The sequence below is a fragment of the Ips typographus genome, linkage group LG13 (assembly GCF_016097725.1).
Source record: "Ips typographus isolate SLU linkage group LG13, UJ_Ityp_2.0, whole genome shotgun sequence".
Lineage (NCBI taxonomy): Eukaryota > Metazoa > Arthropoda > Insecta > Coleoptera > Curculionidae > Ips > Ips typographus.
The window spans coordinates 6,889,183-6,902,410 of NC_138434.1; the positions used below are offsets into that span (position 1 = coordinate 6,889,183).

At 35.9% G+C, this 13,228-nt stretch overlaps 1 protein-coding gene across 1 annotated transcript; it reads left to right on the top strand.

The window, feature by feature from the left end:
- Positions 1–12,291: 12,291 nt before the first annotated feature.
- Positions 12,292–12,882, top strand: LOC145737244 (uncharacterized). The gene is made up of 2 exons (XM_081991858.1): positions 12,292–12,431; positions 12,544–12,882. Exon 2 carries the CDS (start codon positions 12,544–12,546, stop codon positions 12,850–12,852), a length of 309 nt encoding a protein of 102 aa, XP_081847984.1. The 5' UTR covers positions 12,292–12,431; the 3' UTR covers positions 12,853–12,882.
- The last annotated feature ends 346 nt before the right edge of the window (positions 12,883–13,228 follow it).

Genomic DNA, 13,228 nt, shown 5'->3' on the forward strand with positions numbered 1-13,228 from the left:
TTATGAATGACTCGCGGGGTCTATACTTGTATTATGTCTATGAATATCATAACACGTAGCTCCTGGACGGCTGACCATATCACTATATCTTATTGAGTCTTATTATTGTCTATTTATAGGTATCTTGTTTGCACGAAGGACAGAAGGTTGGGGTGCAGGGCTTCTGGAAAAGTGTCAAATGGTGAGGTGACGGTTATGAATGCACACCAAAATCATCCGAGGGAGGCAAGGTACAAAGAAGCTGAAGCATTCAGGGCACAGCTAAGGAAAGCTTCTGTCACCCAGCGAGGCACTCTCAAATTTATTTACGACCGTGTAGCCACAAGGTAAGATAATATCTTATTCAATATCTATAAAGAAAATAGCAAAGCCTGTCTACAGGGTGTTTCACGTTTTAATATGCAAGCTTAAATCGCGTATTCTACGTCTAAAAATAACTATAGTTTGCTATATAAACCAAATTTCAAAAATGCTTTATTAAAGAAATACACGGTGTTCTTTAAAGTTTTGTTTTTTTAAGTTTTACTTCTTCAAACTTTTTTCTGTATTGCGTCAGTAATCTTTTTTTTATAAATTTAAAATCCTTATTGAATGCTGTATTTTTGGAATATAGTTTAGGTACATAGCAAACTAAAGTTATTTTTTAGACATAGTATTTAAGTTTGCCTACTACTCCTTTTTTGGGCTTCACTATTTGTAATTGAAAATACTTAAGTAGCCATTTGAGGTAATTTAAAAAGTTGAATCCAAAAATTATTACCAAAATATTCCTAACCTCAAAATAAAAGGGCTACAGCTAATAATTTCTTTTTTCTAATGGATCACTGGGTATATTGAAACATTTTCGGAATGTTCTCAAAATTCTGCTAATATTTTCTAGAAAAAAATTTGGTTTTTAAATTGTTTTTCGAAATATTGGCTATTAGAAAATTTTTATTTTGTCTTTTGACAAACTTTGTTTACCTATATACAGTGCCATCATTTCAAAACTTCCTACCCTCACTACTTTTTTCAGCAAACAAAATTAGTTGTGACCAAAAAATATGTCAACTTAGATATCGAGGGGGAAGTTTAAAACTATAGTGGGCTTTGTATTTTAGATTTCCCCTCCTTGCCCTAAGGTGCCCTCACTTAAAATTTTTAAATGGCATTCCTAGCTTGTAGCACATTATTTTAAAGATCTTAAAAACCCGACACAATTTTTACTAGAACACAAAATCAACAAATTTTTGTTAGTTTTTTTAATTTTGATTTTCAAATTTGTTAAACAGTCATGAATCGGGATTATGAAGACCTTTAAAATAATGTGCTACAAGCTATAGAAGTGCCATTTAAAAATTTCAACTGGGGGCACCTGGGGGCAAGGGGACAAATCCTAAAAATACAATGCTATTAGAGAAAACAATGAAAATTAGTTTATGTGGCAACACTGTATGTTAAATGTCAACAAGTAGTAGTCTAAAAACAAGTAATAAAAGATTATGTAGCCGGTCCTTTCACTCTTTGTATTTTGCACTTTTACCATATATAATTAAACAGTTAAAGTTCCCAAAATGTTTTATTAAGTCTACAAGAGCTACTCTGCAAAAGGTTATGGGCCCAGGTAGCCAAGTGAAGGTTTGAAAGTCGAAAAAGTGAAAAAGAAAACGGGGCACACGAGTTGTTCTTTTTGAGGTTACGATAGTACACCAGGGATGAGCTCCAGTATCGATATCTAGAACAATAACTTCTGTCGATAACTGCTTGTGTACCGAATAAAAAATAAGTCCCGATTATTTTTAATTTTTCGGTTTTTTTGTCGGGAACACGTCGTAAAAATTGTGTGGCGATTGTAAGGACTAACGCGGTGTAACGACTTGTTAAGTTTTTCAATCAGCCATGGATCAAAAAGAAGGATTTATCGTAAAGTTGAATGGGGGATTGGGACAATTGTAATGTTTGGAAGTTCCTGATGATAATAGTGCTAAAGTCCAAGGGATTATATGGAATTGTGTCAGGAGAACAAGGAAGGCCACACACTAACACAGATGAATGGGATAAAAAAGATGCAAAAGCCCAGGAGGTTTTAGTAACAAGGCTGGACGAAAATCCGGTAAATCACATTCTATCATGTACTACTTCTTCAGAAATGTGGAGCAAACTAATAGCAATTTATGAACATAAGTCGGAAGTATCAGTACACTTGCTTCAACAAAAGTTTTTTTAATTTAAAGTACAATGTCTCAAGTATTGCTGATTTTATTTCACAATTAGAAGATTTAAAAACCCAACTCAAGCATCTTGGTGAAGAGCTTAGTGATAAAATGATTGTCACTAAAATTCTAATGTCTCTTCCTGATAACATGAAGTATTTCGTTTCGGCATGGGAATCAACTCCTGCTGAACAACAAACCCTCAACCATCTAACATCACGGTTACTAGTGGAAGAAGTCAGGAATAAGAAAGGTCAGCAAAATGATTTTGAAGTGAAAGTAGATGCAAGAGTAGATATTAAATGCTTTGCATGCAACAAGCCTGGACATTTAAAAAAAGACTGTTTTTATGCTCGTCCGGGAAATTCAAGGACTCATAATGCACATGGCAGATTTAATAGTAGATCTGCACAATTAAAATGTGGCTACTGTCATAAAAATGATCATACTGCTCAAAATTGTTGGAATAAACATGGACGACCATCACATAGAGGTGACGAAAGTGGCAATGCCTTCGTAAGTTTGCTGGAATTGGAAAACCAACCACAGGCGTTTACTTTAATCGCTGAATCCAAGCTAAATGGTTGTGATTGGTGTTTAGACAGTGGTGCGTCAGATCACATGACTCATGATGTTAACAATTTTGCATTTTTAGACTATTCAGCTAACAGGACAGTTAAAATTGGTGATGGTTCACTCATTAACGTTATGGGTGTTGGACTGATAGTCTTAGAGGCTTGGAATGGCAGTTGTTGGATGAGAACAGAATTGACAGACGTCTTGTATGTACCACAGCTGAAGATAAACCTATTCTCAGTAAGTAAAGCTTTAGATAAGGGTATGTTGATGAAATCTTCAAAAGAAAAGTGTAAAATTGTTGATAGTAAAAATTGTACTAGAGCCATAGCCATGCGGAGCGGTAAACTGTTTAAAATGTTATTTAGATCTAAAAAGGATGTTCAAACTGTTAATTCTAATGTTGCTTATGTAGTTGAAAGCGTCAATAGTTGGCACTGTAAAATGGCCCATGTGAATTTTCAGCATGTCCAGCAGGTTTTAAAGCAAAATAACATAAAGTTCAAGGATGATGCCACTACATGTAATGATTGTTTAATCCAAATATTGACGTGACATTAAGAATAAAGGAAGTGCATGATTTCTATGAAGCTCCAGTTGACAAGCGTGTCCAAAATATTACTGGAGTTGTTAATCAACGCGATAAGGATTGGTGGTTATGGAATCGTGCTGTACGACACCATGAATCAATAGTGTTTTGTAATTTCCATTATGTTCTTGAGATAAGATCTATAAATTTAATTATGAATATTGTCACGTTTAATTTATGAGCCCTTCTGGGTTCACCAATTAAACTGACTCACGACGTTAAACGTCGCGCCGGGATCTCAGTTTTAGGGATGAAATCAAACGCTGAGTTTTTCTCATACAACACTTAAATCTATTAAATATAGTATACACAAATGGATGCACAATACGGTTGTAAACATACAAAAAGTTGACAATTAACAATTGTACTTACATAGTCATAAGCTAAGGACTTAGCTTTTCCTGGCGATGGCTTGGTCACTTCGCGTTTGAATAACTTTGGAGAACGGACTAATTAACTTGATCTTTTCCCGAGGAGAGTCGACATTTCGACTTCTCGGGTCAGCTGGTCGCACTACCGTTGATCGGTTCACACTTATCCTATACTGCTAAAATCGGCGTATTTTATACCCGATTGATCGGCTGACGCAATTTGTTATTGTCGCTTGTTTTTCACATTTCTGCAAAGTAGGTGGTGGTGACTCATCACCGATACGGTGCACTCGGTGCATGACACATTCGGTGCATCGTGATGCGACCTTGCCTCGTGCGCTTAATATTTCGCAATACTCGAATACTTTTATGTTTCTTAAGTTAATCAGTCCATCTTTCCAATTAACGGATTTTCCATTCGTGACATATGCCTCCGCCCCAGAAAAACTGGTCCCCAGTTTTATATGAACAATAATAAAAACTTTAAACAATAGAAAAAACATATCGTTAACATAAATTCAAAAATTACATGTGTTCATACCAAGGTATTATGATAAATGGTTAGTAGGTTTACATATGTGAGTATTTCATAGTACTCAGTTAAGTTACAATCATTTCTTAATAATAAGTTAGTACTTTCTCCTGCAATTATACATAAACAATATCATGCACTTTTAATCTATTCGGTTCCGGCACTGGCAGAACAAAAAATATTGCAACACTGAGAAAAGTTTAATAGAGGCTTAGTCCTATGAGCCAAACTTCGCATTTCACATCACTGAACACCATTGTGATCACTGTTCCATAAATGTTTGTGGTGTGAGTCGATTATTGAATCGATGATTCGGCTTGCTTGGACCTCCGTATCAACGTACAGGCCCATCGGGAGTTCCAACAACAATAATGGCTCATCATAGTGTCACGAAGGATAATAAATCAAATTTATTACTTGAACGAAAACATTAAAAAATGTTTATATTACTTGAGCGGAAACATTAAAATTGTGGAATGCGGTCGGAGTGCAACTGCAATTAAGATGCATTTGCTGAATTGCGAAATAATGTGGAATGTTTTCCAAGTACCGATGGTCGAAGGTCGTCACGAGTTGTCGGCTAGACGAGGCCAGGTCTGGGAGTTTTGATTGGTGGAATCAGTGTGTGGAATGCTATAAAAAAGAGGTTGCACCCTAGAGAGGAGTTCAGTTCAATTCAATCAGTTCATTCCAATCAATCCAGTTTTGCTGTGCACCACGTCGGAGAAGGCAGTACCTAGCCAGAAGACTCCGCTCACGCCACAGAATGTAGTCGTCCTGAATTCTGCAACCCGCACCGGGTTTACAAATTAATTAAATAGTAAACCATCTCTTAAACTATAATAAATCGCGAGTGCCAAACCCTCCACGAAGCTGCCCTCATAATTGTTTAACAAATGTAAGTACAGATTTGTTATTGTAATATTTTGTGCATGTAAAAGGTATTGTTTAAAGTGTTACTTTGGGAATTATGTTGAAGGTTTTATTCCGATTCACCAAGTTGATAAACCAACCATTTTGTCAATTAGTTTTAACTATTATTTAGTTATTAAATTATATTTTTCTACCAAGTGGTTTGATTCTACCTCTGAAACAAGATCTCGGTAAAGGCGTTTATTAAAGTAATAAACGCACGTCTCGTTTAACTTGTTGGGCCAAAAGGGCTTTTACAATTTAAACGTGACATTTGGTGGAGGCGCCGGGTAATTTTATTTGCCTTATCTTCCATTCCAACTCTAACCGAAGGAGTTCCCACCCTAACGGGACTGTCCTCTGTATCAACTGCAGGGTCTTCCCAACCTGAATGGGTGACTATCCTGGAAGGAAAAGAATCATCTTCTGATTTACCTGAGGTTGATCTAGAAGACGTGGAGTCTGCTTATAAGTTGTTGATATCTTATGCCAAGAACAACAATCTTGGGGGTAAGTTAATCAAAGAATACTCCAAAAATTCTAGCTTTGTTGACCGAGAATTATTTAATATTACCCTATATGAATATTTGAACAACGAGATATCTGAAGCCCAAGCTCTGGGAATGATAAAAGGCATACGAATGGAACGGCAGAGGGCTCAAGCTCAGACTACTAGAGACACTGAACACGCCATTCAAAAGTTCATCACAGAGCAAGAGAATTTCCTGACTCTCGCACTAGATAAGTTGAGACAATCGGGAGATAACGAACGAAATTGTGTTCATGTGCTACGTCAAACTATGGACACTCTCAACCGTCTCGAAAAACAGAAGTTAGACGCAACCCTAACTCCAAAATCAACCTCCCCGCCTTCTTCTATTTCCACAGAACCACCGGAAACAAGTATTGCATTTGGAAATCTCCAGCTCGGATGCAATGTAGGAGGTATCATTACTTCATATCAGGTGATTAAATCTCCTATTAATTTCGTTTTCTGGAAACAAGCCGGGGACTTCTTAATAGGGGTACCAAGTGACCTTCTAACTTCTATTCAAGTTGCAGAGTTCATCAAAAAATTCCGGAAAGACAACCCTAGTCATTCTGATAACAGAAAATGGGTTTTAAGCCTTCAGTAGATTTAGAAAAAAAAAAAAAAATAAAAAAAAAAAAATCAAATAGTTTGGAGAAAAAATTTAATTTTACATACTGCAGCATGCTATTAAATTAATTTTTAGATGTCTTCTAAATGGGAAGTTAAAAATAAAAGCGGATTGTGTTATTTCGATGTCGAGGTCAAGCATTCCCGATAACGACAAAAAATGTGCCGGAATGAAACTTCTATTTGTCGACAAATAATTTTAATATAAGGTTTACTTATTATGTGTAGGTACCCGCTTTAAATAAAAGCATAGTGCAGAGTTAAAGAGGATTTCGATATGTTTCTATCGTTTGAAAACGAACAGTACATAAAAAAAATCGAAGGTTATTATTTGGTTGCTTGCAAAAATCGCGACATTAGTGGAAAATAAAGTAAAGCAGACTAATTAGTTCTATTTGACGCCGCGTGCCGGTGTGACCGACTTGCTTTATTGCACTCGTCTCGTCGCATCGCCGCGAAGGTGTCGATAAGAAAACTGCTGATTGATGAATTTTAATGTTTTTTTTTTTTCTAAATGCACATGATAATTTACCTACATGGAATAACAAGTCGAAATGTAGCATTGGCTAATAATAATTAAACTTGATTTTACTATGGAAAAAAATGACAACTGATTTAAAAAGTGACCCAAGTTATTTTTTTGAATACGAATGTACCATGATACATTTGTAATAAAGTATTTCTGAGGTGATATTTAAAACATTCAACACACATACTACTCGAATGAGACGATAGGACCCACACATCATAATAATGTGATTTTATTTTTACTTTATTTCTGCTGAATTTCAACCTGTTAAATAATTTTAACCTGCTATTTAATTGAGGTGAAAAACGCTAGCTGAGCGTAATACCTTATTATGTAAGTGGCACATAGAGTTTGTTTCTTTAACCGACCCGTTGTAATGAGTTTTATGAGTACTAAAGTTTCAACTTACATGCAGTTGAACTATTTTTGGTGCATCTGTACGAAGATGTCCAGCTCAAGATTCATGATTAAATAAAATAATTACTGAATTGCCAATGAAAAAATATTGGTATCTTTTATAAAGGAGTAATTTAAATACTCAAGAATTCAACAGGAAAAACAGTATAATTCAATGTTGGTAGGAGTATTAGCTCTCAAAGTAGTTGTTTCTGATTTTTCCCTTCTCAGTTGAGAAGTTTCTGATACAGAGAGGTCTGTACATGTTGAGAGATATTTGTTTTAGTGCCACACAGCAATACTGTTTGCTGTTTTCAATGTTAGGGCGGTGCATGATTTTTTCTCAAAGAACAAACCATAAGCATTTTTGAATGCGAAAACTAATAGCAGGCTGAAATAATTGAATGATGAAACCTTATACATACGTTTATTAAGTTTTGAAAATTGAGTCTTTGAAGCAAATTGATACTAGACTTCTTTAAACTCGGATATAAAAAGGTCCATATAAAGTAGCAAATTTGTCAATATTTTCAGGCAACGGAGATTCCTATTCCTGACAGCAACCGGTTATACGTTATCCTGGAAGTTTGCGTATTAGTTGCTTTAATCGTTTACCTTAATTCCGTTTATAGGATCGTCTCATTACGATGTACAATAAGTTGTACAAATTTCTAGCAGACTGACTACGACTACTTTTTGAAACAAATATTGAACTGCTGAATAATTCAAAGTTACAAGTTACAAGCCCGATAAAGTCAAAATGCTCATAATTAAGTTATAAAAATGATTTACTTTTATTTGCTTAAATGAATTATCCTACAGTAGGATATATTTTGTTTTTTTTGATTAGATAATTCTTTTCTTATGCCGCAGGCAGATGGTGATCACTTTGTTATTTAAGTCATCGCGGTACGAACGTTCACAAAAACTGCGTATGGATAAATATCATTGTAATTTCATTTTGACATGCAAATTTTTAGCATATGAGAATAATTATTAAGAAAAATTGCCATTGTTATTATAAAAGTGAAGAAGTGTACACTTGAGTTTTATATCGTGATTTTTCATTGTATGAGTAAATCGATTGATTGAAGACTTTATGAAACAAAGCTGGGCTAAATACTTATTGAACATTGACAAATAAAGACTGGATTGCACGGTCAAAATGTCAACAGACTACTTATTACCTATGCTGGTTTTTATACTATTTGGAAAATAGTAAGACAGATACATGGTATATTTTGAATTATACCACACGAAATAAAAAGTTACACACAAAAATACATCAGCTCTTGGACTAAAGCAAAAGCGAACATCGCTGCTTATCGTCCGGCTGATAATCCGAATGATGACAAACTTTAGCCTTGATTCCGCTTAGTAAGGCAAAGTGAAACTAAGACGGACAATGCAAATTTGTGGTAATGCAATAATCAGAGTTTATTTTTTATTAAAAATAAACCAAGCCAGAAATGATTTAAGTTAATCATTTAATACTTGCGTTTGCATACTAATAACATATTTTTATTTTTACAGAAATCAATGAGGGAAAAGTATTTGATTGAGGACATTACATCCAATTTTTGATAAAAAAAATCTTCTCCAAAAGGATTTGAAGTTAATTAGAAACGGTTAATGTTTCTGTATTTTTTGAAACAGGCAAATACGTTCTACTTTCCATAACATGAAAACTAGAGCGTCTAGAGCGAGTCGTTTATATTTACGGAGTTCAAACTTTTTAGTTTCAGGACCGGATTCCCGATTATTTTTACATGTCAATTAACTTTATAAAGTAATACGCAAGATTGCATGCAAATTAGAATTTTAATATAAGTATATTAGGCCTTAATGAACACATATTAACCTTTGTTCTTGTTTTCATTATATGTAAACAAACCATGCACTTGAGGGAGCCATAAGGAGCCAATGTACTAAGTGACGCTGTGCAAAGCCAGTATTGGAAGACCAATAAAGATGACACTTAACCTTATCACCAACGTCAACCACGTGATGTTAATGAAACTTAAGCAGGAAGGACTATGAAATTGACATTGCTAGACTTCAACTACTGTACTATTTGGTGACCAATGAGGGACAAAGTCATGGACAGGGCAATTTATGATTGTGACAAACATTTTTGTGCGAACAATGGCGCAATACAAATCGCAAAATCAAAACTGCGTATATTGAAGTATATGGTGCGTAGTTAAGCGCTCCCCAAGATTTCAAATGTGTTATGTTAATTTAAGGGTTAGTTTAATGATTAGGATTACTATAATTTTTAGGTACGACGAAGCGATGACGGAAAATGGAGAAAGTAAGCTTTTCAGAAAATATATGAAAAAGAAAATTAAAATTAAAATCAAAATTTTCTCTTACTCCATTTTTCTAATAATATTATAATGAGATGAATTTTATATAAGGCTAGCGATAACTAGATTAATAATTAGCATTGTCAAATGTAGGAGTTACCTCTCTTAGTTTAAACTGGAGGACCAGTTTCATGGAGGAGGGGCAAATGTCACGAAGGATAATAAATCAAATTTATTACTTGAACGAAAACATTAAAAAATGTTTATATTACTTGAGCGGAAACATTAAAATTGTGGAATGCGGTCGGAGTGCAACTGCAATTAAGATGCATTTGCTGAATTGCGAAATAATGTGGAATGTTTTCCAAGTACCGATGGTCGAAGGTCGTCACGAGTTGTCGGCTAGACGAGGCCAGGTCTGGGAGTTTTGATTGGTGGAATCAGTGTCTGGAATGCTATAAAAAAGAGGTTGCACCCTAGAGAGGAGTTCAGTTCAATTCAATCAGTTCATTCCAATCAATCCAGTTTTGCTGTGCACCACGTCGGAGAAGGCAGTACCTAGCCAGAAGACTCCGCTCACGCCACAGAATGTAGTCGTCCTGAATTCTGCAACCCGCACCGGGTTTACAAATTAATTAAATAGTAAACCATCTCTTAAACTATAATAAATCGCGAGTGCCAAACCCTCCACGAAGCTGCCCTCATAATTGTTCGAAGTTGACAAAAGGTTAGTATGTGCTACTTAAGGCTTAATATGCAATATTATGTCTTATAACAAAATTAATTTTAGCATCATTTGTAACCGTTATTCATTTGTTAGTATGTACGATCCATTTTCCATTAAAAAATAAAAAATGGAACGTGTGAAATTCATTTTCCAAATGCTGTAAAGCAAGGAATCCCGTGTATGCACCGCGTGATCAAAATTAGTCATGTAAGCAACGTCGAACTTTTATGTTAGTAGCTCGTTATCAACCAACAAGATTGTCGGGGCGTCGTGTCAGGAATATTCGCCTCTTCAGCGAAACATTTTTTATCACACCTATTAGTTCATGGCGCTAAAAAATAATTGGATTAATTTCATGACTTATACTCGCCATTTGGGGATAATATGACATCATACATTCCAAAAATTTTTTTTATTATATACTTTTTTTTATATATCATCCACTTGTGTATATCACGTCTGTATCAACATATGCATATATATATAGCCATTAAAATACAAAACAATAATAAGGTAACATAAATTAAATTGTAGACCTCATAGCTGCTGATAAGTAGCATATGGCCCCATGTCGTCAAACGGTTCTAATTGCGCGATAAACGGCTGTGTTACCGCGTGTCTAAGAACTTCTTCAGTTTGTTGCTGAATAATGGGCCCCCCTTCTTGCACCTGCGCCAGGTTTTCCGGATTCGGGCATAGTGCCGGATTGCGGTCGACCTGACTTGCGTGTGATCCAGGAGGTCCAAATGCACCTCCAGAAGATGTGCCAGCAGAACTGATTTCTGATGTTTCATCCCTTTCTTGTGTTTGGGGCACTACTGGTACCCGAAACTGATATGTCATATCATTTACATAAGCATGAGGATATGGCGGATGACCTGGTTGACTCAAAAATTGAGTTCTCCCGTACACACATGTAGCACAAGGACATCCTTGCACAAATACATTTTCCCATGCTCGCCAAAAATCCTCAGGTCGATATTGAGGTTGTTGGGGTGATATGCAAATTGCACAATCACATGTCGAAAATGGAGTGCCCCCTTGACGTACTTTTTCGCCAAGTAGAAGTATGGTATACTCCGTATGAATGATCTGAGTCCACAGGCCAAGTAGAGATTTTGTAATCCCCAACAATTGTATTGGTACCACTCGATCAAACTCTCCGTGCAGTTCCCACAAGTGGTACAGTGCCAATTTGTATAAATACAGTTTGGTGTTTATTTCGGTAACACACCTAATGTAAAACAAGAAATTCACAATCCATTCCATGTTTGGCACTTTCGCGAAAATTATAGGTTAACTTCACCCAAGTGTTACTTCACGACCGATTTCTAAAATGACACTGTAAATTGTTGTCCCATTCGGGTTTATTTAAACCAATCTAGTAATTAGTCATTATTCATAACTGCGCGTAGCGATGAATCAAATTTGTCTTATCGCTCGCGAATTAGTTGCTTTCTTTACCAAATGCATAAACAACTATATGGTCAAGGTGATTATTACACCGACAACATCATTATTTATCTTTATTCGTTTGTAGGTACCTACATCACAATAACAATATTCAATGTTTTTATTTCCATTACATGTAACCATTTTTTATCTTATAGGGAAAATTAAACTGATATCTGTTCTTGAATTTTAAGAATTTGCGCAATAAAAATTCAGACGCAGATAACAGAATAAAATCCTTGGGCCCTGTAAAAATAGGTACATAGCTCAATATGTGGAGCCGTACATTATAATTGTTACTTTGTTTAAACATTATGCTTAATTGCATTTTTGCATTTTATGCATTAATCGGTCTGCACTGAACAATGTCTGGTCTCATTAAGATATTATTCCGAACTGGCCAAATCAGCGAATCCCATGGGTTTAAGCATGGTGCACCATTTAACTGTTGGGAAAACATTTCTCTGATAACCTTAACATTTGACAAGTTCATCGTCTGGAAGTAATTTGCTAATTTCAGCATCCTGGCTTTCCGGTGGAGAGGGATCTGAATTGTATTTATACGGTTTTCTTATCACATTCTCCACAGTTCGTCCTCTGACCCACACGAAACTTTACCGTGCATTTTTGTCGTGTGTTTTATAGTGCATTTATAGTCTTTTGTAGTGCATTGTGTCATTTTTAAAAGTAAGTATAAGTGGTTTTTTTTTCTTTTATTCATCATTTCCATATATTTTTCCTTCCAAAGAAAAATTCTCTTTGTTTCGCTATCCAATGTTAACAATATCTTCCCTTTCAGATGGAACCTGGAAATGAAGTCGACACCGAAAAGGGCCGGGGCCGCGGTGCCCGTCTGATGGCCCTATTGGCTGCCCAGCGGGCCCGACGCACCGTGGGTGCGGCCAGCCTCAAACTGGGGCCTGGAGTGGAAGTTGGTCCTTCTGCGACCAGCGAGGTGGAGGCTCCTCCTGGGGTTCCAGCATCCCCAGAAGACGAGAAAATAGAAGAGGAAGGCGGCGTCAACGACGCCTCAACAGCGGTGGCGCCGCGTTTGGCTGTTGAAGCCATAGGCAGCAATGCCAAAACAGTGAACTTTTATTTTTTTTAAAATAAAGAAAAAGTAAATTATTAACCGAAATGCTTGTATTATTTTTGTTGCGGGGTTCCTTCTGGTGTCCATGGGTCATGGTAATGTAAAATTCTGCTTACATGGACCACTTCAGTTTTAGATTTTGGCGAAATGCCCTTTCGTATTTCATAGTCCACATCAGACATTTTCCGATTTATGTAATAAGGACCAAACCATCTAAGCAGTAATTTTTCACTTTTTCCTACTTTCCTGATAGGGGTGAAAACTTTTACTTGGTCCCCTACTTCAAATTCAACATGGCGGTGTTTACAATCATAACGTAATTTATCTATGTCTTGACGCCGTTTTATATTTTCAACTGCCAAATTTCTGACTGCTAAACCAATGTCTCTAA

Excerpts from the sequence above, each read along its gene's own strand:
- LOC145737244 (XM_081991858.1), top strand. The coding sequence starts at position 12,544 with ATGGAACCTGGAAATGAAGTCGACACCGAAAAGGGCCGGGGCCGCGGT.